Genomic DNA, 27,521 nt, shown 5'->3' on the forward strand with positions numbered 1-27,521 from the left:
AAACCAGGCTGTGCAGGAGGGGGAAGTGCATGGGACGACCTCTCATCTGCCTGGGTTATACATTTGTCATAAGATCTGTTATGGAAGTGTTGCTTTTTGCACCATAAACCTTGTTTGGTGTTTTAATGGTGTTATCTGCTTTATTGCAGAGAGTGGTTTCCTAGATTTAAAAACAGAACAAGAAGATAAAATCATGCTCAAATGTGGTTTGCCCAAAGACTGGGCAGTAAAAGATGACTGGAAAAGGCCAGACAAGAGGCATCTGTGTGAGAGGAAGAGTTTTCAGATAAAGACTGGTGTAAAAGTTCACTTGAAGTCTTCTGGGGAACTGAGTCAGCATACTCAGGAAAAAGTAATCAAATAATCTGAGATTAATGGGACAGGACACAGATTGAGTTGTAAGACTCAGAGGAAGCCAATTCTGGCATGAACCAGCCCTTTTGAGTCATTCAGAAAGCACAGATGATGATGGTCCAATGAAATCATAGTGTTGAATTAGGTGAGGGGGTAATTTAATATTCTTTTTGCAGCATTTCCCCTCTGCAGGGTTTAATCCTCTGTTGCTCTCTGATTTCTCAGTCTCACTCTCAGCCATTGCCAAACAGGTTTAACGTGTGAAACCCGACCCTGGGAGAGGGGACACTGCAAGGGCCCCACTCCCACTTCCCAGGGAGAACAAAGACCTCCACAGGTCCCACAGCCCCACTCCCCTGGAACACCCTGAGCACTGGAAGATCTCTCTTATCCATGGAGCTTCCCTGCCCAAAGGCCCTGGAAAGTGGAAACAGGTTTCCTTCCCAGCACCTTCCCAGACACGAGTGAACACACAAGGCACAGAGAGGAGCTGAGCTGGCAGCTGGGAATAAGGACGACCAAATGCTCTGCCTTAGTAGCCCTCACCTGAGCAAGGTAAGGAAATTTGGCTGATCCTTGCACTGTGCAAATCCCTGCCTTGTGCTGGGCTTAAACCTGCCCAGGAAAGAGGGTTAATGGGGGTGGGTCATGGCAAAATGTTCTGCAGCTGCATGAGTAGAACAGACCTCAGCAGAGTTCTGTACCTGGGCCAGAGTAACACTGTGCAGCAGGACAGGTCAGGCCAGGGGAAATGTCATTTTCTATTCTTTCCATTCAGTCAAATGGCTGGAAAGGATGGTCTAATAGAGAGTCTGTGCTGAGTTGCAATTTAACTTTTAAGACAGTACGAAGATTTCTTGTGAGATTTAGCCTTATTAGCTTCAAAAATCTGGTCCCACTGGTAATAAAAAATCAATCTTTAAAGGCCCACAGATGGTTTGGCCTCCTGGACAATCTGACACACATTGTCAGCCCTGCTGACCATGCCAAGGCTTCCATTATCAGGGATGGGCTGTGGAGGTTGTAACTCACTGCTCTGGTATCTCCCACTTCTTGCACAGGAAGAGCAGTAAGAGCCCAGGAACATCCCAGAGGATGTTTAGAGGTGACAGTGAGTGGTTCTGCTTGGCAGGAAGGGACAAAGAGCTGACACCATTGTGCCAGGCCAGGCAGGGATGTGTCAGGATGAGCTGGGATGTGTTACTGAGTTACACTCACAGCAGAAATCCTTGCCTTTAACAGCTGACACTGGGAGAGGATTGGCACTGTGAGACAAAGGCTCCTGAAGCCTTAGAACTTGTTGAAGGAAAATGAAGATGCCCATGGAAACTGCTCCTCATGGAAAAATGAACCTTAACATTGGTGTATTAAATTGGGGCCTGTTCCATACATCAGGTTGTAGCCTCTTCTTAGAGCCTTTACAAATCTCTACAAATCCATGACAAACTTCTTTATACTTGCAGGAATGTGAAATACAGGTGGATTTGTAGTCAGGGAACACAAGACAGGAACCATGGCTGGTTCATGGGCAGAGCTCAGGTTCCTTCAGTGTTTGAAGGAAATTCAGAGTGATGCACCCAAAAGAATCCCCAAGAATGAGTTTTCTCCCTGAGGGAGCTGGGGCTGTGCACTTGAATTGGCACCTGCAGGAGGAGGAGGCAACGGCTGAACCTGCCCAGGGCACTGGAGCCCTGACAGAGCAGAGCAGGGCAGCTGGTGAATGCACAAGGACTGGCTGTGGGTGGGACAGGCCCAGGGCCAAGCTGATAAGGTGGAGCAGGCCAGGAAGTCAGGGATGAATCAGAATGGGTCAGTCTGTGATGACCCAGCCTCCAGCATGGTCAATCAATGGCTCAGCAGGGAAATTGTGGACTCTAAATAGAGATTCATGCTGTGGGTCAGGTTTGACAGGACCAGGGCACAGCAAATCCAGGCTTCTAAAAACATGTTTATGGACATGGCTGAATAATGAGTGGAAATCCATGTACCAGAACAGGGCAGCAATCTTTAGACTGGGGTAGTGGGCAAAATGTGGAGGCAGAGCAGGTCAGCTGTGATGCAGAAGTGAACAGAACTAAGGAGACAGGTCACTCTTACCACACTATTCTCCACTGACAGTGAATTTTCCAGCTGTACACAAAACCCTCTCCAGAAATGCCTCCAGCAGGGTTTTGACACAGTTCTGCAAGAACCACCCCCACACTGCCTGTCCCCAACTCCCCCTTCCACAGCAGCAGCTCCAGCACTTGGCATTCCTGTCTCTGCTCCAGGTGGTGCCTGCACTGCAAATTCAGCAAATCCAGGCTGCTGCTCCCATCTGCTGCCTGTGGCGTTCATTGCAAGCCACTCCTTGCCCAGCAGGAACAGCAGCAGCTTGAAACAATTTTCCCCAGCCCTGGTGCACCAGAGTTACTCAGCAAAAGGGAGAACTCGAGCTGCACCCCAGGAGTTACACTGTGGATGTACCAGATCAAAGAAGATGTTTCACTGCTGTCACACCTCAGGAAACTCTTGGGGACAGTGATGATGCCTTCAGTTGTAGCTTTCATGTATTTCAGGTTCTGTGCTGCCCAGGGGTGCAGCTCTGAGCTCACAGTCAGTGTCACTCAGCTCTGCACAGAGCAGGGACACAAAACAAATCCTTTTCCTGATTGAGACCAAGAACAACTTTCAGGCCCAAAAGCACAAACAAGGGTGGCTGGAGGGAGGAACAAGAAGGATGAGACCTCACAGCCTGCAGCTGGAATTGGACAATTAAACCCCAATATGCAAATGGACCAAAACTTAAAAAATGTAACACCTCGTGACTGGTCAGTCATTTTGTGACCATTTTGGGTCCATTTTGTGACCATTTTGGGTCTACCTTGGGTGTGGCCCTGCTCAGGCCCTGTCCTGCCCAAGGTGGATCCTGGAGGCCTTTCAATAAATATCTCCTTTATTCTCTGGCTCTGTCCAGTCTCTGTTTCAGATCAGCCTTCCCAAGGCATCAACAGCTGGTGACTGAAGGAGCCTGAGGAGCAGCTTGGCAGGAATTAATGTAGAAACACCTCCCTTGACCTGCCAGCCCTGTTTTTGTCCAGACCAGGATGAAATTTGCCTTGTGGGCTGCAATCCTGCATTGCCAGGTCACACTGAGCTTCCCCATCCCCAAAGCCCCACATCTTTCTCCTCAGGGTCAGTGACAATTCATTGTCCCTCAGCCTGTTCTTGTGCTGGGGACTGCCCTGACCCACATGTGGGACCTTGCCCGTGGCCTTGTTGATCCCCAGATCGGCTCAGGCCCCTCTCCAGAGCCTGCCCAGGTCCCTCTGTGTGAATTCATGCTGAGCTCAGCCCAGCTGGGCACAGCCCTGGCACTGGGGAGCCCAGAACAAGCTCCAGGTGTGCCCTCAGCAGGGCTGAGCTGAGGGCAAGGGTCACTTCTCCTGACCTGGGCTCCAGCTGGACAATGAATATTGACCACAATTCTCTGAGTGTGACCATCCAGCCAGTTCCTCACACACCAGAGATCCCAGTGATCCATCTCCAGTGAGAGACAAGGATGGCAGATGTTCTGCACAAGTCCAGGAGCTGATGCCTGTTGCCCTTCCCCTGTTCACCACTGCTGTCACCTCACACACATTATCAGCACAACTGTGATGATGATTAAAATGTTCTGTAAGCAAGACCTTTTGGGCCTCATTTAATTATACAGAGAATGATTCATCTTTAGTCAAGGAGGTTTCTCCCTACCACTCAACATACAAAATTAGATTAATTAGTGTAATCATATTTCTTTAATTCAATTTGAATTAAAGGGCTACCAAATATGTCAGGTACAATTTGCCTTTAGTGAAGCCATGCTGCCTGTCACTAATCACCTCATTATTTTCCACCTACCTTTGCACAGTTTCCAGGAGCTCCAAGATTTTGCCAGTCACTGAGATGAGACTGACTGGCCTGTAGTTCCCTGTGTCTTCCTAACATCCCTTTTATAAGATTTGGGTTATGTTTCCCCTTTGCCACTCCATGGGAACTTTCCCACTGGACTGCTGGGACTTCTCCAATGTGATGCACAGTGGCTCAGCCTCTTCCTTTGTCAGTGCCCCCAGGACCCAGAGATTTCTCTTGTCAGACCCCTGGGCATGTGAACCTTCAGGTTTCTTAAGTGTTCAAACCCAGTTTTCTTCTACAGCACCAAGTTCTTCATTTCCCTAATTGCTGTTTTTACCTTCTGCAGCTCCTGTGGTGTGTCTGGAACACCTGTGAAGAATGAGGCAAAAAAGTTGTTGTTCACCTCAGCCCCATATCCTTCCTGACAGGATCCACATTTTCCCTGGTCCTGCTTTTATTGCTGCTGTTCCTACAGAAGCTTTTTCTTGTCCTTGGCCAGATTTCCATCTCTCAGTGCTGTAGGAAATGTGCCCAGGTGAATCTTAGAGCCTCCTACAGTCCAATTCATCCAAGATCCTTTGTTGCTGCCTTCCCAGGCAAATGTGGAGGAACTTTCAGATGTGATGAACTCCTAAAGCTGGAGCAGCCTGTTCTGTAGGACAAACACTGACACTCCGCTCTAAATACACGTCTTCTTCTTCCTGCTGTGCACTCCTGCAGCCCCTTGCCCCAGACAGTTGATTCAGGCAAGTAGCACCTCTTTTGTGTCCCTGGTGACCTCTGACATGGGAGCAGGTTTAAGGCCATTTTCCTGATCTGTACCAGGAGATTTTGGTCACAGTTTTCTCCACACAGCAAAAGATCAGAAGGAACACACTGCAGATGCACATTGAAAACTGTCTGTGAAGAACTGCAAAGGGTTTGGGATGTGTGGTTATCAACAGAGCAGAGCACAGATGACACTGAGTTCCACAGTTCCATTTACTGAACAGAACCTTGATTTTTGGTAAGTTTTAATCCAGTGTAATTTTCTAAGGTGTCAGGAGGAAAAGGAGGGAGCAAGGCTTGGAAGGGCTGTTTCAGTCCACCATGGAGCTCTGATGGACTCAGCTGGAGGAGTGGGCAGCAAAAATTGGCATTACTTGTGGTGGAAAGGCCAGTGGAAATGTAGAGCACAGGGCAGATGGTTGGGGGACTTTGAAGGCTGAGGGTGACAAGGAAAAGGCCCTGATGCTTGATGAAATAACACTTGTCAGTGGTGGGGAAAATGTAGATGGAGCAGGACACAGACATGTCTAAAGTGGACAGGCAAAGCCAGAACAACAGAACAGTATATGGAGAATTCTGGAACAGTGATCAAGTGCCAAAGGTCAGGAATGAGCCCAGAGTCAAATGTGTTCACTAGAGAAGAACCTGCTTTGACAGTTTTGGAAAGGCCACATCCACAGGTTAACTCAGATGAGCTGAAATGAGCCAGAGAAGGGATAAAAAAATGGGTAAGACCAGAGCAGAGTTAATGTGGGCATCAGAGAAAGAAAAGGATGAGGAATGTATCCAAGGTCAATGGATATATTGGAATATTATATATGTATATTATATAAAATAACATCTATAGTATGATATGATATGTATATAGTGTGTATATATATATATATATATATATGAAAATATCTATATTGGATATATACTTGGGAAGGCAAATGCCATCAGTCCAACCATTCCCCTTCCTCCCCCACTCCATACACTGCACATCATGTCCTGGGCTGTGGAATATCCCTCCGTCCCAGATGTGTTTCCTTCCTCCTCCCTTGCCAGCAGGGCACTGTGAGGAGCAGAAGAGGCCATGGCTCAGCAGTAAAAAACCCTCATGTTTACATGGAGATTCTGGTGAGAAAAAGGCAATCAGTATTGCTAGGAGAGGAAATACTTTCATCTGCTTCTTTATGTCCTGGTAATGGTGAGAAAGAGGAGGTTTAGTCTGTGTTTCCAGGACACTCATTGATGTTTCACACTACAAGATACAGGAGGACATCCTGCCCTGCTTGTTCTCTTAGAGATAATTTTGTTTTTCATTAGAGAGTGTGTTTTTGAACTTTTGAGCAAGAGCTTTGGTTAAATGAACTTACACCAGCCAGGAATAACACCTGTGATCTCTGTCTCTTGCTGGGAAGGGATTCTTGCTTCCCTTTGCTCCTTGCTCCTGGGATTTGTTGATGTCTGGGCAGAGGTAAACCACTTCTCTTGGGAGGCAGGTGCATGTTGTCCTCATGAACACAATGCAATGTCCTGACAGCCCCTGGAGCTGTTCTGAAGTTTTTAAAAAGTTCTGACTCTCTCCAGCTCTGATGTTCCAAGGGTGTAGCACCAAAGGAGAGCAGCATTCCCAGTCTCATCTGGATTTGTCTTGATGTGATCTCACCAGTCCTTCAGAAAAGGAAACATTGGTGTTTGGTAAGGAGCTCAGAGCAATTAGCTGGAGCTAACAAGGACTTCTGCAATTAGACTCACTCCTGAGGTTCAGAACTTTCCTAGTGGGTGATTGGCCCTGTCCCCAATTCTCTACAGCCCAGTGTCTCTCCTGGGAGGGACTCAGCTAAACACAAAGGCCCAGTTAAAACTTGGTGAAACTCTGATGCCTTGGGACGTCTGCACTCAGTGTCTTGGAAAGAAACTTCATTGAGAAGAGGGAATAGACAGCAAGGGATGTGAGCAAGGGCACAGGGGAAGAGCTGGGGAAAGAAAGGTTAAATCAAGATCCTTATAATTCTATCAATGACTGCAGACTGAGATGCTGCAGTTAGTTCCTCATCTGTCCCAACTTAAGGTCAAAATAATCTGCTCATGAACACAAGAATAATTGTCTTGTTTCAGAGCAGATTTGCTGTGAGACCTGAGGCATCACACCCGTCATGTCCAGGGCTGGTGACAGAGGAGGTCAGTTCTGGGAGGACATTGGCAAACAGGCTGTCAGAAGGGTCTGCAAGGTCACAGAACCACAGAAAATCCTGAGCTGGAAGGGACCTGTCAGGATCATCCACTGCAGCTCCTGGCCCTGCACAGAACACCCCAAGAGTCACAACACGTGTCTGAGAACATTGTCCAGACAATTCTTGAGCTCAGATGGACTTGGTGCTGAGTCCATTCCCTGGGGAGGCCCTTCCAGTGCCCAACCACCCTCTGGGTGAAAAAGCCATTTCTTGATATCCAACCTAAACCTGCCCTTCCTCAACTCCAGCCGTTTCCTCCAGTCCTGTCATGAGAGTGAAGAGATCCCCACCTGCCCCTCTGCTGCCCCTCAGGAGGATGGTGAGGAGCACAGTGAGGTCTGACCTCAGGGTCCTCTCCTCCAGGCAGGTGCCCTGCTCCAGAGCTCTGCAGTTTCACAGAAACTTCTCCCCAGGAGTAGCACCAGTGACACACATGAGCACAAATCCTGTCTTTGTCCAGTGGAGGCTCCAAAGGTGATGAGAATCCCTCTCCTGAGGACAGGCTGAGGGAGCTGCTGTTGGAGCCCTGGGCACTGAGAATTTTAGACTTTCTGTGCTGGCAGGCACTGACCCCCAAACAAACACTGCACTGACCTGAGGCCATGGAAAAGGCTCCCAAAATTGTGTGACAACACTGGGATTGTGGGTGTGGAGTTTGGATAGAAGTGTGTGATATCACAGGGTGGAAAACTCAGAGTTTAAGGGTTTAGAATATAGTAATATGTATAAAGCAAGATGGAGGACTAAGGGCATAGGCTGAGTCCTTCTTTTTCTCCTTCTTCTCCATGAGTTTGGGTGGGATTTTGTAATTGGATAGAAAAATCCACATCGTGGGCCACAGGTGGTTGGTTATTGGGTTAAAAGTAAAAATAATTTAGGTGTCCTTTCATAATTGGACAATTCATTCTTAAAAGACCCTGTAGAGAGATAGAGCCATTTGCTACTTTGTTAGCCAGAACTCACAGCTTGTGAGCCTGTACTACAGAAAAGAATTAATAAACATCTGAGTCCAAACAAAAGTTCATCTCTCAAGCATTTAATCCTGGCTCTAACAGAAGAAAAGAAGATAAAAAAAGCTGTAAGCAGGGCCTGGTCAGCCCTGAGAAGACTGAGGGAGATCTTATCACCATATAAAAGTATCTGCAGGGAGGTTGTGCAGCAGGGCATTCCCCCCACAAGAGTTTATCTGTTGTTTGTTACACGGTCAGATAACTCAGACAGGACAAAGCTCTCCTGGTTTGGTCCCATGGGGTTCATACTGATCTGGCATCTCCCAACTGCCCAAAAACATCTCACTGGTTTGGAGTGAGGGTTGGAAGACAAGCTGGGTTTCTGACAGGCAGGCACATCACATCATGAAATGGATTCCTTAGCTAGAGACTACTAAACCCAGAAATTCCTTTTATTAGCAACTCTTTTTTCAACTTTTGCTTTTCAGCTGTCCTTTCATCTGCATGTTTACAAGCACAGGCTTCTTGCCATCCTGAGAACATTTCAAAATTGACAAGGACATGCTGAAAATGAGAGTATTTAGGCATCTGAATAAAGTCAGTTTGCAAATTTACAAATGGTCCCCACAGATTAGGGTCTGCAATTATACTTGTCTTCTGCTGTCTTATATTATTTGCTGAAGTGATGTCCTAACAATATGATGATTTAAGAATTTGAACGATACAAACTGTATAAAAGCTACACCAAACTTTCACAAAGCAGAAATCTTCTGTACATTCCATGGAAATGTGGGGAGTTTCTCCCATGAGTGGGGACACTGCTTTGTGGTTACTCCCATGGGGTTCAGAAAAGGAAAATGTACATTATCATCATTTCAGTGCTAAGTTACATTGGATTCCTAATCAATTCTATTTCTTTTGTTGGCTTTAGTATAGCAATAGATGCTTTATTAAATTCTGCATTGTGCATTATATATGCCTTGATACAGTGCACTGGTTTATGTTATGCTGTGATCTACTGGCAGTTCTTTGGGTTTATACTGTGTGCTAAGGGAATCTGATTGAGATCTGTCATCTGCTATCTCTTGCCTGTTTAATAAATAATTCATTCTTATAAACAGACCTGATTTGCCATCATTCAAAGTTGCAGGCCAGAGTGATTCTTGAATTTCAGCTGTTTCCAAACTCTGAGGCTGAGGCAGGGCTGGTCTGAAGCTCCCACTGTGGCAGTGCTCAGACCAAGCTCTGCTCAGCAAAAGGATGAAAGGCAGAAACTGATGCACAGGAAATTCCACCTGAAGATCAGGAAGACTTTCCCAGGCTGTTTGAGATATTAACAGAACTCTGCCTTGGGCTGTCGAGTCAAGCCTGGAAAAGGAGATCCTGAGCTTGATGTGTGTGGTTTATCTTTATCCTGTGACAGTTTGGGCACATAAATATCAATCATTTGGAATCTAATCTGACTCCAGACCCAGAGATCGATTTGCAGGTGTCTGAATTCCCACCACAGTCAAAACTAATCAAATGTTCATGGAATCTGGTGACTAAATCTGCTGCAAAGTGTAGCTGTGGCATCTACAGGCCATAGTGACATCTTTCAATTTGGCTGATCCAATGACTAAATTGAATGTTTAGCCTAATTTGACATGTCCAGGAGTGCTGCCCCTGCCTTACAAATGCCATTCCAAAATAATGAGTGTCTCTTAGAGCAATTGTGGCCGCCAGCTGTATGTCAAAGTGTCATTCCTAGTTACTAATCCAGGCTAAAAATCACTTGATAGATGTCAAGACCAGCATTCACAGAGTACATGTGGTAAGTCCAAGGTGAAGTAAATTGTTCCCAAGCAACAGAATTTCTGCTTTTTTCTTAAAATCTCTATTTGTCCAACCTTTAACAACTACCACATGTTATAAATGGGTGGAGATAATATTTTTCTCCTTAAAATGCCTTTATTAATCAGCTCTTACAATGGTGGCTCGAGGGGTTTGGCAGCCCGGTGCGTCCTTGAGGAGGAGGGTCCTGGTCAGCTCTGCAGCAAGAAGTTCAGCAGGGCTGGAGAACTCTTCCCTCGCTGGGAGTGTCTTCGGAGTTCTGAATTCTGTTTGTTTGCCTCAGGGTCTTACTCCTGGTTTGGTACTTTTAAGTTACAGTGAGTTACAAAAACAGGACTAATCAGTTCCACTGATGCTCTAGGGTACACACAGCCTAGTATTGATTCTTGTGGGTTTAAATTTTACTTAGGTTTATTTTTATAAGGGGTTTTTGGTGTTAAAAAGGGTTCCAGGATGCACCTGGGATTTCTAATCTGCATGTACGGGGTCGCCCCAGGGGTGCAGGGGCTGCAGAGGCTCCAGCTGCCTCATGACATGGCTGCGCTCGGGGAGCAGGCGTTTTGGAGGTCTCGATGGTGGCGGGGCTGTGAGGTGGGGACGGAGCACGGCGGGCTGCTCCTATTGGCTGTGCCACGCCGGAGCGGTGGCGGGAGCGGGTTCTTTTTGGAGCGGGGCGGGGCGGCTCGGCAGCCCCGTCGGTCTGCAGTGGCGGCTGGCTGCCCGGCGGCGGCGGTCTGGCAGCCGCCTGGCTGGTTACGCCACGTGGTGGTTTTGCGGGCTTTGGGGTTTTCCGCGCCGGGCTCGGGCCGGGGTAGTCTTGTGCACGGCAGTGGAGCAGGGACAGCCGCGCAGGCTTTTGGAGCAGCGGCAGGCCACCCCCAAGTTGTACCACGCTGGAGTGGTGGCGGGAGCCGGGAGCCGCGGTGCCGGAGCCGTTTTGTGGCAGGGGTTTTTCGCGCCGGGCATGGAGGAGCGGCAGCGCCGGGGAGCCAAGTGGGAGCCGTGCAGCACGCTAGCAGCCATGGGGGCTCTTCCGTGGCCTCGGTGGCGGGTGGGCAAGCTTCCCCGGCCCCAGCGGCGGGCGGCCCGCTCCGGTGTCTGGGGGGGGTGGGGGCCGCAGGCGGTCTCCAGCGACCAAGCAGGCCCCCCCCCACTGCCCCCCCCAGGGGGACCACGGAGGTGGCTCTTTACTGTTACATTACAAAATAAACATTCAAGATATTAATACACTTATTACATAACAATCAAGGGTTTCAATTCTCCAAATTTCATTTCTTTCACCACAGAATCACTGCTCTTTATCTTTGGTACATTGAAAGTAGATGAGATGTATCATAAAAATATATAATTAAAGTATAAAAAAGATATAGTTAAAAACATTCTAAAGATATAATTAAAACATCAATCCTGCCCTCCATTAGAAGCAAAAAAATTAAGCAACCCCTCAGTATAAATCCTTCAAGTCATAGGGTACATTCTTTTCTAATTACATCAACAGTGATAGAAAATATGTCCCAAATACACTTCTATATTTTAAATCAGAGATAAGATTTGAAAAGATGATTAATTAAATCTCTTGTTGGTGGCTCATTTTCTTTTTTAATTAATGCTGAAAAATATTCTACATTTTTCTGTTTTAATAAATTTTTTGGTATAAAAAAAATATGTGATTAAAAACAAGCATGTCAAGCTTCTGCAAAGAGTTAGCCCTTATAATTTTTCCTGTGGAATTACAAACTCTGAAGATAAAAATTCATATGACATCAAGTTAGGAACACCATACTTTTATGATGTTTATTGTTGCAATGTGCATTTTGGGTTTTCTAAAGTTCTGTATGATTTTTTAAAGTTCCTGTAATGGTCCATTCCTATCCCCACCCCTTCCCCTAATCACTGTCGTTAATCCACATAATAGGCCTGGCTCCCCCCATTGTGTCTCCTTAACAGCCCTGTCCCAGTGTATTGTATCCCTGTTGTATCTTACCTATTGACACACCCCGGGGTTTGATGGCCCTGGCTCAGCCAGATGCCTCAGCCAAGGCTTCAGGGATCTACACACCCCTTTTGCCCCAAAATGGCAATGTCAATGCCCCCTGTAAATCACTCCCCCTCATTTCCATCAGCAATGCCCCTGTACTTAAGGGGAGGTAAAAGAAAAAATCCTCCCTCACACTCTCAGCACCCTGAGCCTTCGCCCTGAATAAACACCTTCCTAAGTACCACCAAGTGTGAGCTGCTCCTTTCTTCCAAGCAAGGTCATGTCTCTGTCTGAAATCTGGACCCAAAGGAATAACTCGTTTATAGGGTATCTGAAGAGCAGAACGAGCCAGGAGACAGGCTGGGAAGGACCGTAATTTATACTTCCAATTATTTCCAGGAATGAAGGATTAATTTAAGGAGTAATCAATGCCCTTAACTTTCCAAAATCATTTAAGCTTTGAGGATTTCATATAAAGAATTTTATTAACAGTTACCAAGCATTACAGTGGTAAGGGTCTTCAAATGCCTAGACTTGGTCTAACGTTTAAAACAATGACTCTAAAATTAAAGAAACATCTTTGAGGCAGTTGGGCAGGAATGCAACTTTGCAAACTCTTTTTTTTTCCCCCAATAACAATCTCTGAATAATAATCGGTACTCATTAATTTCCTGGGCTCCACATTATAGCCTGAATTATGTGTTCTCTTTTCCCCAAAGAAATTTATAAAACATTTGCAGGAAATAAATGCAAACAGAGGAAAACTTATTCTTCTCAGTTCTTTCAGGAACATTGGGCTCCTGGATATTACTCCTTTGTTGAAAACGTCAGAAGTATGTAGAACAGAATTTTAAAGTTTCTGAAGAATAGCAAGGAAAATAAAAAGAAAAAAAAAATAGGGTTTTTTATTTAATAATTTCTTAACTATGTGGAAGAAGTTTTCTTCCAAAATGTTAACACAGCTTCTAACAATCCCTCTTACAGCTGAAAGTCTCCCACTCTTCTCTTTTCTCCCCAAAAGCTGAAGTATATCTGGAAATTAATTTTACTGAACAAGAATTTAGAGTGAAAAACACCACTACAAACACCTGAAACAACGCAAACATTCTCTTTCATTTCCACACAAAATTTGTTTGTCTCCATTTTTTCTTCAGGGCTCCTTTCACCTCCTTGCTCCTCAAGCTATAAATGATGGGATTCAACAGAGGAGTCACCACAGAGTAAGAAAGTGAGAGGAATTTATCCACAGATGCACAGTAGCTGTATTTTGGCCGCAGGTACATGGAGCTTGCAGTGCCATAAAAAAGAGCCACAACCAAGAGGTGTGAGGAGCAAGTGGAAAACGCTTTCTGCCGGCTCTCAGCTGACACCATGTGAAGAATTGTGGCAATGATACGAATATAGGAATAAATGATGAGTAAGAAAGGGCTGAGAATAGCAAAGACAGCCACCACAATGACTTGGATTTCTCTTAGGAAAGTGTTGCCACAGTGCAGGTCCAGGAAAGTCTGAATCTCACAGAAGAAGTGGTCAATGGTAGAGCCACACAGGGGGGAGCTGAACGTTGTGAGGCTGTGAACCAAGGCCACAGCAGTTCCACAGATGTAACTCCCAGCCACCAGGCTCCGGCAGACCCTGCTGCTCATGATGATTGTGTAATGCAGGGGGTAGCAAATGGCAAAATAACGATCCAGGGACATGGCAGCCAATAGAAAGCATTCAGCAACTCCAAAGAAAAGGAAGAAAAACATTTGCAATGCACATCTTGTCCTGGAAATACTTACTGTTCCCACCAGCAGATTCTCCAGAATAGTTGGGATGATGACTGACAAATAGCAGATATCCAAACAGGACAGCTGAGTGAGGAAGAAGTACATGGGGCTGTGAAGGGTATTGTCACTGTTGATTAGGAAAATTATCACTGTGTTAGCCATCAATGTGAGGATATAAAGAGATAATAAAACTACAAAAAGCAAAGGGTGCAAGTGAGAGATTTCAGGAAAACCCAGGAGTTGGAATTCAGTCCATCCGCTGAGGTTCCCAAGGATCATCTTTCTTTGGTGCCTTGTAGAACTCGTTTCCTTTTGCTGTTCAGCAGCTGATGAAGCTGCAAACAGCCAGGGAAATCTGCAATCAAAACACAACTGCCTGCTGGAACAGACAAAAGGATGAGTAGAATTTAGAAACTCAACAGATTTTGAAAAGATCTTCTGAACAGATTCTAAAAAGTTTCTAAAGAAAATAAGGCAGTCTTATGTAGTTATTTTTGACTGATCCTTCTTTCACAGCATTGCCTTCAAAGTTTGCATATTCAGTACTGTCCTCAAATGCTCAGCTACCATTTTCACCCTGTAGGAAAAAAAAAAAAAATTATGGCAGATCTCTTTTTATGGACTAACCAGTTCAAGTCACAAAATCATCAGTAAGAACATTTGAATATAATAAAGATGATTTCTCTGTTACCTGTTGTGGAGTGTGGTGGAAGAAGAGGAAGGGAAAAAACCCTAAATTATGAGGTCTCCAGAAAAGCTTTCAACACTGAGCACTCTGCAGTGAAGCAGGAGAGAGGCTTTTCCACAGCTCTTTATACTATTTATATGTATTTATAAAGTCCACTGAGACTGGCTCATGCTGATTGGAGCAATAAGGAATAGCTGCTGGATAAATGCGATGCATATGGATGAGTTGACTCACAGCCACCCCTAGTTTGACATAACTTGGAGAGCATTTCTGTATAAACCCAGATATCCTACAGAAATGCAAGGTCTGGTTTTACTTTGCTGTAATTACTATTATTTCATAATGCAGCCAAATTAATGACAGATTTGCCCCACAGGCTTATCATACCTATCCTTTCTCAACAAAGTTTGAAGGTGAAACAAAGATGCAATCCACATTCATTTGGGGTTATGGGACAAAAAATTCACTCATTATCAATCTTAATTTTTATTGAATCCCATTTCAAGATCTTTTTTATTTAGCTGTCTTTTGGTTTATTGTGTGGTCTCTTATTCAGATCCATCAGCCACCCCACATCTCACCACAATGCCCCTTTCAATGCCAAAGAGATTGATTAAGAGCTGAATTACTGGCTGATGCTCACATTTCCAGTGTTAAGACATCTCATTCTGTCTGATCCTTTCTGCCCTGGCTGTAGGAGTGTCTTTGCCCACTTTTATCCTCAGGCATTGACTGAAGAGTGACCTCTGCATTACAGTCATATCCCGTGAAGAGCAGAAAGTGATTTTGTAGGGAAGAACTACCCAATGTGATGTAGGTGTAAGGCAAGGGACAGCTTGAGAGTGCAGTATCTCTGTTTAATAAAACAGAAAGATAAGAAAGACAGAAATTATTATCCACAGAGGAAAATCTCTGAGAAATCTTGAAGGATCAATCTGAGATGGCATGATGTTTCTCCCATGGCAGGCCTTTCCTCCACCATTACTTAGAAAATAACAAAACCACAATTAGACATGAGTTATGCATGTTTTTTCCTTCCTGCAAAACCTTTAAAGCCATTTTCCTGTGTCTCTTTGTAGTTTGTCTCCATATCAAAGTTTTATCCCATAATTCAGTCAAGATCAGGCCCAAGACCATGAAAGGTCATAATAAAACAGATTATACATAATAAAATAGATATGCAAGTGCTCTCTAGGTCTTTCTTTACATTTTGTTCCAGGACCTAACAGGAAAACCAGAGAAAGAGTTGTCTTGTGCCTATACAATGAGAAAAAAATAACTGACTCCTACAACTGCAGCAGTCAATCCCCAACAGACTCTTTTCCTCTGGGAACACAGATAAAAACACTTGAGATTTGTGATGTGGCTTTTCCAAAAACATTAACCACAGATTTCTCCTACTGGCAGATGAGCTACTTTATTTTACTTCATTCTTCTGTCTCTTCTTCCAGATATTCTTGTCCTCTGGCACCTACACAGGTAGGACTTCTCTTTCAGAGAGACTTATCAGCCTATGAAGTAAATGGATTATTGGGATAGAAGATAAATTCCAAGACATTTTTTCTGTTCTAGAAAAAAACTGCTACACCTGAAACATGCCTGGGACAAATGTTATTTCCTAGGACACAATCCACATTCTTTAGTGCTTTTTGTGTGGTACTGTGGAGAATATGTGGGATTATCTGTGATCACTTGGTAATTCTTGCCTGCAATGGACCCCATCCAGAGAATAATAGCCTGGACCCAGATATTAAACTGTGCTTTGGGGATATTCATCAAATCTCTCAATCCTCCATGTGTGTTGGGTGTGCATTTTTTGGGATGTCACCAGAGTCTTACATTCCCATTAGAGTGAGCCCATACTGATTTTAGAGGAAATATTTACTCTATTGCAAATAAGCTCTGAGAAGTGATTTAAACACACAAATGGAATTGCAGGAACTTTTAGCATGTATGTATGAGTTTCAGGAAATGGAATTAAGCTGTGCAAGTTACACAGATTTAAACCAGTCTGTTAGCTAGCTGTGTTGTGTGCAGCTGAAGGATATCCCCTGCTGAAATAAAGCAATGCCACTTTCTAATACTAAAATCACAGTAGTAAAGAGTTTTATTCCTGACTTTCAGTGGCAAAAGCATGATTCTGAAATTTACTGTGGTGGTAATCTGAAAAACTGGAGTCCAGGGACTGTTTGCCCACCTCAGTTTGAGGGTTTTTCCATCATTTTATTCTGCTTGCTACATGAAAACATTCCTTAATGCTGCCTAGAGTGAAGAGAAATGGTTTTCCTTGCTGATGTCCAGATCATCACAATTAAAAATTAGTTGACCTTGATCTGCTTTGAAGGATCCCTGGTCACTTGTTTAGATTATGTTTTGTCAGGTTTATTCTGCAAAATATGCTCTGCTGCTGAAAAAGGTGCTAGCAGCTCTTTGGGTTCTTCCACGTGACACTTGTGACTCTCACTTGCACGTGAAAGCCTGGACATCCTTGCTGCTCCTGCCCTCACATCAGAGAGTATCTGTTTGCATGTCCTCATGGTGTTGGAAATGGTATAACTTTACTAATATGTTGCCATGTGCATTTTGGGTTTTCTAAAGTTCTGTATGGTTTTTGTTATTAAGTTTCTGTAAATGTATCATCCCTACCATCCCCCTTTCCCAAATCCCTGCCCTTACCCTTACAATAGTCCTCTCCCAGTCCATTGTATCTTCCATGATAAGATCCATTGACACACCCTAGTGCTTGAGTCCTCTGGCAGAAGCTGGTGACTCAGCCAGGCTTCAGGTTCCCCACTTCCCTTTTGCCCCAAAATGGCCATGCCAATGCCCCCTGTTCCCAAGTCACACCCCTTCATTCCCAAAGGTAACACCCCCAGTACTTAAGGGCAGGCAAGCCCTAGACCAGAGCACTTGCACCTGGGCTGAGGCCTGAATAAAACCTTCCTGATTCCCAAGTGTGAGTCTGCTCCTTCTTCCAGCCACAAGCACATCTCTGTCTGGGGTCTGGACCCAGAGGAATAAATCATTTACATGTTTATCTGAAGAGCAGGATGGCCGGGAGATCGGCTCATAAGGAAACCATATTAATACATTTCTAATTAATTGCTTTAATTAAGTTTTCTCATTACTTGTTTTAATTGATCATAAGCAGTGTAGTTTTCCACTCTGTCATATGCCACTGTAGCCAACATTTTGCAGGGTTTGCCATAAGCTGCAACAGCGGGGCCACAGCTTGGGAAAATTCCTGAAGCTTTAACAACTGTAAATCAACCTTGATATGCTTCAGTGGTCTCAGACCTGGAAGAGGGATTTATTTCTGAATACAAGGAATTTCTGGACACAAGGAATGCAGAATTTATGAACCACAAGGCCATTGTGCAGAACTCTGACATCAAGAGGGAACTAACAAAGAAGTTGTACTGTAATCTCATTGCCCTGGTGTCAGCTCAGGTAAATTTCTTCTCAGTAGCTGTAACAGTGCTGTGTTTTGGATTCAGAATGAGAATGGTGATGATAATACACTGAAGTTTTGGGTCTTGCTAAGTCATGTTCATCCTGAGTCAAGGGCTTTTTACTGCCTCATCTTCGGCTCTGGCAGTGAGGAAGTTCACAAAAGAAACTGGGAGAGAACACAGCTGGGACAGGCGAGCTGAACTGCCCAAAAGGACACCCACACCACAGAACATCATGCCTGGTATCTGAACTGGGAGGAGCTGCCCAGAAGGGCAGCTGATCCTGCTTTGGGAAGGGAGCTGTGACATCAGTCAGCAGATAGTGTGCAATTGCCTTGTGCATCACTCATTTGGTTCCTTCCCATTATCATTATTAATTACTACTGTTGTTGTGTGTGACTTATTTTCAATTATTAAGCTGTTCTTAATTTGACACACAAGTTTTACTTCAAATCTCCCCATTCCACAGTGTGGTGGGGGGAAGAAGAGGTGGTCAAGCAAGCAGCTGCATGGTGCTTAATTTCCATCACAGATTAAAACATGATACCTCTCTCTATCTGGGAAAAAGATAATAAAAAGACTGAAAAGGTGGACTAATTAGCATGAAAAGCAGGAAGCCAATAACCTGTAAAAGACAGAACACTAATTAATGAAGGGGATTATGCAATTTATAGCAAATGACTAATAATTTATTGGTTTGCTAAAATGTATAAATACTGAAAAGTTTTGAAAGAGTGTGTGCATGTTTAGAGGAGCACTGTAATAAAGTGATTGTTAGAAATGAAATAGCCAGAATAATAGTCAAAAGCAAATTTTATTTTGCTACAAACAGTGATCACGGAAAGCCACAATAAAAGTACAACAGTGATCCCAAGATCGTTATTGGGTGAACTTGGAGTCGGCCTCTATCGCACCGACCCTTCCCCGTTCACAAATCCGGCCACTGAGGGGCCGGTTTATAGACAGTTTATTTCCCCTAAGGCAGGGTTCTTTGTCCACTTTTGCTCAGGTCACACATTCATGTGTCTTCTTTTGGGACTTCTGTGCTCTGAAACTGCTTTTCCGGGCAGAGGCAAGAGCTTGATGAGATTTCTGAGAAGTCGGCATTGGGATGCACACTCCTGATGACTCTGATTGTCTTATCCCAGATGCAGATCGGGTATCAATCACCCAGGTGGGGTCCAGCTCAGCCCTCCTGACAACCCATCTCCCCACTGTGTGCAAGGGTAGGACCACTACCCACCAAGGGTAGTGCCAGACTGGGCAGGACCACCTCGATTGATAGACCCTGGGGTGTTGACCATCTAGGTAGCTTTGGCTAAGTTTATTTCCCAATTCTTGAAGGTCCCCCGGCCAAGTGCCTTCAGGGCAGTTTTTAGTAGTCCATTGCACCGTTCAACTTTCCCAGCAGCTGGTGTGTGATAAGGAATGTGATATATCCATTCAATGCCATGTTCTCTAGCCCAGGTGTTTGTAAGGCTGTTCTTGAAATGGGTCCCATTGTCTGACTCAATTTTCTCAGGGGTGCCGTGTCTCCACAGGACTTGCTTTTCAAGGCCCAGGATGGTGTTCCAGGCAGTGGCATGAGGCACAGGGTAGGTTTCCAGCCATCCAGTGGTGGCTTCCACCATGGTCAGCACGTAGCGCTTTCCTTGGCGGGTTTGGAGAAGGGTGATGTAGTCAATTTTCCAGGCTTCCCCATACCTGTACTTCAGCCATCGTCCACCATACCACAGAGGCTTCACTTGCTTGGCCTGTTTGCAGTGCAGGTCTCACAGTTGTGGATGACCTGGGAGATGCTGTCCATAGGAAGGTCCACCCCTCGGTCACGGGCCCATCGGTATGTCGCATCTCCTCCCTGGTGACCAGAGGCATCATGGGCCCAACGAGCTAGGAACAATTCTCCCTTGTGCTGCCAGTCCAGATCCACCTGTGATACTTTCACCTTGGAGCTCTGTCCACCTGCTCGTTGTTGTGATGCTCCTCATTAGCCCAGCTCTTGGGTACGTGCGCGTCCACGTGTCGAACCTTCACAGTCAGTCTCTCTACTCGGGCGGCGATGTCCTGCCAAATGTCAGCGGCCCAGATGGGTTTTCCTCTGCGCTGCCAGTTGGCCTATTTCCAGCGATTCAGCCATCCCCACAGAGCATTAGCTGCCATCCATGAGTCAGTGTAGAGATAGAGCCTCGGCCATTTCTCTCATTCAGCAATATCCAAAGCCAGCTGGACAGCTTTAAGATCTGCAACCTGACTCGCTCCACCTTGTCCCTCGGTAGCCTGTGCAACTTGTTGTGTGGGGCTCCAAACTGCAGCTTTCCATTTCCGGTTAGCACCTACAATTTGGCAGGAGCCATCAGTGAAGAGAGCATATTGTCTTTCATTCTCCAGTAGCTCATTATATGGTGGGGCTTCATCAGCAGATGTTACTTGCTTTTCTTCTTCTTTGTTGCAAATTTGTATTTCTTCTTCGGAACCACGCGTGCTTTTACAGTTGCAAATTAGCCTTCACCAGTAGCCCCTTTATCATTTTCATTTTTAGACTTACTTTTCTAATTTCCAACCAAGAATTATTTTATACAGATATTACTCATAACAGGGATGATGGTTTCTGATACTAAAATTAGCAGTAGAGACCTTATTTTATCCTGGTGTTTCCAGAGCCAGAGGTGAGTGGGATAGTTTGGTCAAGCTGGTCTCTGAAAACAGCTAAACTAAAAACAGCTAAACACTAAAAACTCAGCTAAACACTAAGAACAGAAGGCCCTCCTTGCTCAAGGATGGGTAATATCAATCTCTACTTAACATACTTTGTTATATTAGTAGCAATAACTATTAACCCTTGAAAAACCCCACTATCTCCCATTAACATGTTAATACCTAATTTTAACAAACTTCACCAACTAATTTCTTACTGCACCACAGGCTTCACAAGCCTCAAAGTGATGCCCAGGCTGGGTTAGTTAAACCTTTCTCTAAATATAAATCATGTCCTTATTCTGTAAGAAAATCTCCAACAAATCCTCCTTTCTTCTTCCATGCTGTTTGCCACGCTTCTGCCTGAGGTTCAGCCCAGCAGATCTAACGGTACTAAGCAGTACCCCTGAATGCGGACTGGGTGAGCGAGCCAGCCGGTGAGCAGCCCCGAACACGCGTAAAATGGTTCCTTCATATTTCAGAACGTGTGTTGAAAAGAAGGACCTTGGCTAACACTTGCAGTGCTGATCTTCCATGATGATTCAGCCAGGGCCACAATCTGAGTGCAGCACCCCAGGAGTGCCCTGACTTTGGCACACATCTCTGGGGCATGGAAACGCTCCTCTTCCTCCCTGCAGGGCGCTGGGCTGTGCACTGCACAAAGCGGCTGCGGAGGTCATAGCCCAGCTCCCTCAGCCTGGGCCAGGATGGCTCCCAATCAGCCCTGACCACAGGAGCCTGCTTTGAGCTGCTGTTGGAGGGCCCTGAGGCTGCGTTATCCCCTGGAGGTTTGTCACACTGTAGAGCACTGGTTCTGCCCCTGTCCTTCTTGCCCAGAGAGGGCTGGTGCTCTCTGCGCTGCACAGAGTGGCCACGGCGGTCACAGCCCCTCCGTGGGCGTCTTCTTCGCTCTCTCCCCCTCGGCTGGGATTGCTCCTGAGTGTCCCTGAGCACTGCAGCCTTCTTCAACACCGGCCCTGCACCGTCCTCGGGGGTTTGGTGACAAGGTGGAGGACTTGTAGTCTGCCTCCTCCTCTTCCTCGGGGATCTGCTGCAGGCCTGCTCCCTGCCAGCCTCTTCCACAGCCACCACCATGTCCTGCAAAGAGAGCACTGGAGAGTTCCCACCCTTCCCTCCTCAAAGGGCCACAGTCAGTGGGGAACCCCCAGAAGTTCTGGGAGGGGACATTTCAGAGCCTCCCAAAGGCTCTTTCTGGAGGGCTGCCAGGGCAAAAGGGCCAAAGGCTCACACATGGGATGGATCCAGGTGGGATGGATGCAGGTGGGATGATATGAGAGGAAGCAGCATTGTGGCTGTGAAGAATGCTGCACGGTGGCAGGGGGGAAAGAAGGAATGCTGAGATCCTAGAAGGAAATCCACTGCTCCTCTGGTGCCCTGGCCCTCCTTCCCAGAGTTACCTGTGTCCTGCCTGGCAGCCCCTGGGGGCCAATAGAAGCCACCTGCTTGCTGCTGGCTGCTCCGTGGCTGAGGAAGGAAGGGGCATATGGTGGTGCCAGTGAGGAAGAAGCCTTTTCTACAATCTTGAGATCAGAGCACCTGGGGGAAAAAAGGCTGATCTCAGTTTAGGGCTGTTGTTGCAGCCTCCTCTGGGCTTCACTCATTTTCTTGAAGAGGTTTCTATGACAGAGAGAAGACTTAACCAAGACCACTACTGGAAAGTTCAGCCAGAGTCTTCCCACCCAGTCTGCTCCCATCACAGCAAAACCTCATCTTCATACCTTCTACAGCCTCCATTTCAAAAATTCACCCACTTGCTTGGGTTGGAAGGGGTCTAAAAGCTCATTTTGTTCCACACCCCTGACATGGGCAGGAATACCTTACAATGGACCAGGTTTCTCCAAGCCCTGTCCAACCTGGCCTTGAACACTTTCAGGGATGGGGCACCCACAGCTTCTTTGGGCAGCCTCTTCCATTGTCTCACCACCCTCACACTGAAGCATTTCTTCCCAAGATCTGATGGAAACCTGCCCTGGCTCAGCTGAAAACTGATACCCTTCATCCTGTCCAAGCCTCCCTGATGAAGAGTCCCTCCCCATCTTTCCTGGCAGGCCCCTTCAAGTTCTCTCACTCTTCTCTACACAAGTCCAGCATCAGAGAGCAGACAAGTTACATCAGGGCACCAGCATGAAGGACAGACAGGGCTAGTAGAGGTTTCACAGCACTGAATGATGCAGGGAGTGATTGCATTTGGTGAGAAAAACACTCTGGAGTAGGAGAAGCCAAACAATGAACAGGGAAAAGGAAATGCCTTCTGAACACATCTGAATCCTGGTTGTTACCTGGCATAAAAGAGCAGGTAGGCCTGCTGCCTGAGAGCTGTGTCAAGGCAACGAAGCTCCACACGCTCATCATTCATCTGGTACCACAGCCCATTGCTGGCCTGTGAAAGAAAGGCAAGGATTTCCTCATGATTTCTCTCCAAAAACACAGGCAGAAAACTAAATCCAAGTGTATGTCAAAACAAATCCAGTCCAGCCTCTAAAGAGACCTTCTGCCCCAAAACCTTGGCTGTCAGTGGCACTGTCAGGAAAGTTTATCTTCCCCAATACACATTTTCCTCACTGGGAAGGAAGGACGTTGCTGTTTACCTTTGTGTAGCAGAAATAGTGTCCTTCATGGCAGCTGACCCCACTGTGCACCAGGACAGCATACAAGGAGTAACGGAGGGCTTCTCCATCTGCCTGGGACATGTACGGGCCAAGGTCCAGGTACTCAGGGTACTCCACAATCTACAGAGACACCAGGAGGGCTCACAAGTGACCCTGACCTGTGGCACACAACAGCCTGCCACATCCAGGGGCCACAGGTGTGTAAATACATCCTTGGAGCTTGTGAGCAGCTGGTTTTCCATAAAGCAATGTGCCATGGTTTGGGTGGCAGGAAACTGTTCTTGGCCAAAGCAGCTCTGTTGGAGAAGAGAGCTTGCCTGTCTTCCCAAGGGAATTGCTCTCTCCCCAGAAGGGAACAAGACTAATCCAACACGAGTGGCTTGTGACAAGCTCTAGGAAATCTGCTCCAGGAGGAGAAGTCTGCCCAGCAGTTGTGTACACACCTTGTTGATCTTCCCTCCGGTGAAACAGTCAAACCTTTTCAGGCACAGCGTGAGAACCTTGGGTGCACAGTGGACTGTGAACCTCTTGGAGGCAGCAACATTCTTGTTACACCTTGAAACCAAGCACAGAGCCCAGTGCTGAAAGGCATCCAATCCTCCCCCAAGGTGGCCAGGCAACCTCTCCTGTCTCACACAGCTTTTCTTATTTTAAGGTTATTCACTGACATATTGTTTAAAAGGCTACATCTCATCTGTGTGCAATAAACGTCCATGAGAAAATAACTTCTGCTCAATGACATGCAGCCCCCTCAAACAGGACCTCAAGTTAATATGTCCTTAGTAATCATCTTACTTGCTACATTTAAAGCAGTTTTCACCATCCAGGTGCTCGGGTGTCACAAAGTCCTCCAGGGCTGCAGTGAGGGACGAGGCTGCCTGGAGGAGTGAGAAATGAGCAGGCTGAGCTGCAGGAAATGCCCTCACCCAAACATTTCCCAGGAGCTGACAGGAAAGCCCCTGTAGCTGATGCTGAAGAGACCCACCATGAGCCTGCCCAGAAGGAGGCAGAAAGAGAGTGTGAAGCTGAACATTTCCCTGTGTCCCAGCAGCTCCTGGAGCCACCAAGAGCTCCCTCCCTGTACCACCACTCAGTCCAGCTAATGACAATGTGCAGGGGCAGCAGTGCTGCAAACAGTCCAACCCATCAGCCTGGGAGCCAGACAGGTGTCGTGGGAGGGCAAAGGGAAGAAGTATGAGGATGTATCAAGGGTGAGGAGAGGATAATGCTGCTTGTCCAGCTTACAAACAGCATCTACAGAGAGACCAATACCACACCCCCTGCAGGAGGACACCATCCATTCCTCTTCCCACCCACCACTAGGATCTAGACTTCACAGTCTACATTTCTAAGAGAAATGTGTTGACTCTGGAAAGCTGCAGGGACCTTGAGATCTCTTGAAGCACAACTGCAAAGCCTCTTACTTTGATATCCAAAGGGACATCCAGGAAGGGCTCGTAGGAGTCAGAAATGGCTTGGCAGTTGAAGCAGGTGACTGCAAGGAAAAATCCAAATGCTGAGCAATGGGAAGCTGACTGGCATTGCCCATTGACACATTGTACCTGTCCCACCAGCCCCAGGACCAACTGTCAGGCACAGGCAGACAGAAGGGCACAGGCAATGTCAAAGAGAGCAATAGTTGTGGAAACATACCTCTGGATCTCAGAAAGCCCCCAAATATCTGATGGACAAGGGTAGTAGATTGAGAAGGGAGGTCCAAGCTGGAAACAAGCAGGAAGACAGAGCATTATCTCTTCAAAGAGTTTTGCTTGGCCTCAAAGCCCAGGCTTTAGGTTTCCCTTGATGGGAGCACATCAAGCAGTCCAAAGGGCTCTGAACTTTGTGAGAGTGATTTGCTTGTGCTTACTTGCTGCATGCACTCAGACAAGCCTCCTGCATGGCATTGACAGTACAGCACAAGAAGTCATGGGCATCTTCCTGCCTGCCAGGCTGAAAATGTTCTCCAATGCCTAAGAAACAAGAAGTTTGTAGTTCTCTCACGCAAGAAGGGAAGAAAACCTGTCCAAGCAGCTGGCATGACTTACGTCTGAAAACCCTGAGGACGGCCAGAGGCAGGATGGCACTGACAGGGGAATGCAAGACCGTGTTAACGTGGGCTTCCATGGTGCACATCATGCAGAAACCCTGCTGGTGACCTGGACAGGGACACAGGGAAGGTCTTCAGGTTAGCAAAATATCCACAGCAGTGGGATACTCCTCCTCTTCCACTCCCACTCCAGGGCAATACTCCACTCCTCCCAATGTCCCAAAGATCCCAGGGCATTTTAATGTGCAGGAAATGTTCTTGAGAGGAATGCTAAACCAACAGTTTTCTGTGGTTTAATAATAAACCAACTTGCAGGAATAAAGACTTGCAGCTCAAAAGAGGTGTCTTCATGAAGGCTAAGACAGCTGGCAAGGACAAGTGGCTTCTAGCCTTGAGTGTTCAAAGGACATAAACCCCGGGGGCTGACCAAAGGCTGCTGTTCTCCTAAATGACATTCCAGGCTCCGGGAATCTTTGGTATTTGATTGACAGATTTTCAGGAGCTGTTCCAAAAGCACTCACAGGCCTGGCTGTGCTCTCGGGACAGCAGGTAGTTGGCCAGTGGGGGGGTGTAGGTCAGGCACTGCAGGACAGCGTTGAGGAAGCACGTGTTGCCCACATTGACCAGCCCTGCTCCAGCACTCTGACTCTGCTGCCAGGCCATGCAAATCTTCTCCGGTGGAAAGAGGATCCTTTCTGGAGGAGTCATTCCCTCGGCAATGACTGCAGAGAAATTCCATTTGAAAAGAGATGAGAGGAGGAACAAAAGCCTATTTAAACTTTGAATTTTCTCTAAAAGCAGTCAGGACAACCAGCTCAAACCTTCAACTCAGTATCAGGGGAAGCCTAGCACTGCCATTGAAAGCTACTGTTTGGGAGAAGTCTGTTCCCCTGCTTACTTTGCCAAGAGTCCAACAAACCCCAGCTCTGATTTCTGGGCCTCTGGGTACCTTCCTTTCTCACCAGAGTTGTAGACTGGATTATCAGGTCAAGCTTTCCCAGATTATAACTGATTGTAACTTTGTGGTGGTGCGTTGCTGCTTTCACTTGATGTACTCCTGTTTTATTCGCATGCTGTTGTCTGTAATGCTTTATTCTGTGTACCCCCTTGGTTCATTTCCCTGTTACAGTTATCTGTCAGTCATATGTTATGTAACCCCTGGGTCCTGTCTGTCACTTCAGGGCCTCTCTCTGAGTCTGCAAAGTTCCAGGGAGAGCCTCGAGTTGATTGAACAGGATCCCAGCTCCCCCCTCATACCTCCCTGTGGTTTGTTACTGTGTTTGTCTATTGTGTTCAGAGCCAGTCCCCTATTATTCCTGACTGGACCTTGGCTGAACCCATCCCCTTGTTCCTCCCCCTAATAAAAGATGTTGCATTCAGGTGCTGCTTGTGCAGCTGAGGCAAACACCCTGGGCTTCACTTGTCTCCCCTGTGGGAACAATAAACCCAGCTGGTTGAACCCTCTGCAGAGTCCCTCTTTATTTCTTTCTCCTGCCATCACTGCCATTGGCCTGAGGACAAACCCAGAGGCACAGGATCAGAAAGGTGATATTTGTCACTGGACTGGACCTTGCTGGCCCTGGTGCCAGGGCTGGCCGGGGTGAGAGAAAACACTCACACCCCAGCATAACTTACTGAAAACAAGCAAGTACTGAACACAAAAGGTAACTCAAGGATGGCAGGCCTCTCTATGAGCAGTGATGCTTCAGAGGCTTGGACACACTAACAAAGGAGAGACAAAAAGTGTTTTCCTGTGACTAATCATAAGCACCTGGGTCAGTCTGGCTGCTCTCAGGAAACATCCCAGAGTTCACTCTAGGTTGGGAGCACATCACTCTGCGATCTGACCACCAGTCATGTCACTTGTCTGTGGCATTCACAAAGTCCAAACCTGCCAGTGAAGCTGTTACTCACAGGAATTGTTCCCTGTTGTGGCCATTGCCTCTCTCAGGAACACAGAGCAAAGCTCTCGATGACCAAGGAGATCGGGATGTGCTCCAGAAAGAGATCAGTGTCAATCTCCTCACCTGATTGCAAAGAAATTACTGGAGCTCACCAAAAGTAGAAAAACCCCAAAGAAATACAATGTAGAGAACAGCATCTGCCATCAAGAGCTTCAGTGGTGCTTGTAGCAGCTGCTGACCCGCAGGCTCACACCTTTGTGATCAGTGTCAGAGCCCCAGTGCACAGGAGGTTCAGGCATCCTTCTGAAGTGCCCCAGTGCAGGTTCCCTTCTCTGAAGAGGCCCTGCTGCTGCTGTCAC

General features: G+C 46.5%; 2 protein-coding genes across 2 annotated transcripts; both read right to left on the reverse strand.

Annotated features, from left to right (window-relative positions):
• Window positions 1-12,647: 12,647 nt before the first annotated feature.
• On the reverse strand, window positions 12,648-14,026 carry LOC310918830 (olfactory receptor 10C1-like; the record flags this gene model as incomplete). Its single annotated transcript, XM_083877796.1, has 1 exon — window positions 12,648-14,026. One exon carries the CDS (start codon window positions 14,024-14,026, stop codon window positions 13,088-13,090), a length of 939 nt encoding a protein of 312 aa, XP_083733922.1. The 3' UTR covers window positions 12,648-13,087.
• A 5,900-nt stretch (window positions 14,027-19,926) lies between these two features.
• On the reverse strand, window positions 19,927-25,966 carry LOC310918831 (ubiquitin carboxyl-terminal hydrolase 17-like protein 6; the record flags this gene model as incomplete). The annotated part of the gene is made up of 11 exons (XM_083877797.1): window positions 19,927-21,679; window positions 22,000-22,138; window positions 22,882-22,982; window positions 23,191-23,331; window positions 23,655-23,766; window positions 24,007-24,089; window positions 24,636-24,706; window positions 24,865-24,932; window positions 25,079-25,181; window positions 25,257-25,390; window positions 25,776-25,966. 11 exons carry the CDS (start codon window positions 25,964-25,966, stop codon window positions 21,053-21,055), a joined length of 1,770 nt encoding a protein of 589 aa, XP_083733923.1. The 3' UTR covers window positions 19,927-21,052.
• Window positions 25,967-27,521: the final 1,555 nt, after the last annotated feature.

The sequence above is a fragment of the Zosterops lateralis genome, assembly GCF_965231275.1.
Source record: "Zosterops lateralis genome assembly, chromosome: 24".
In the NCBI taxonomy this organism is placed as follows: domain Eukaryota; kingdom Metazoa; phylum Chordata; class Aves; order Passeriformes; family Zosteropidae; genus Zosterops; species Zosterops lateralis.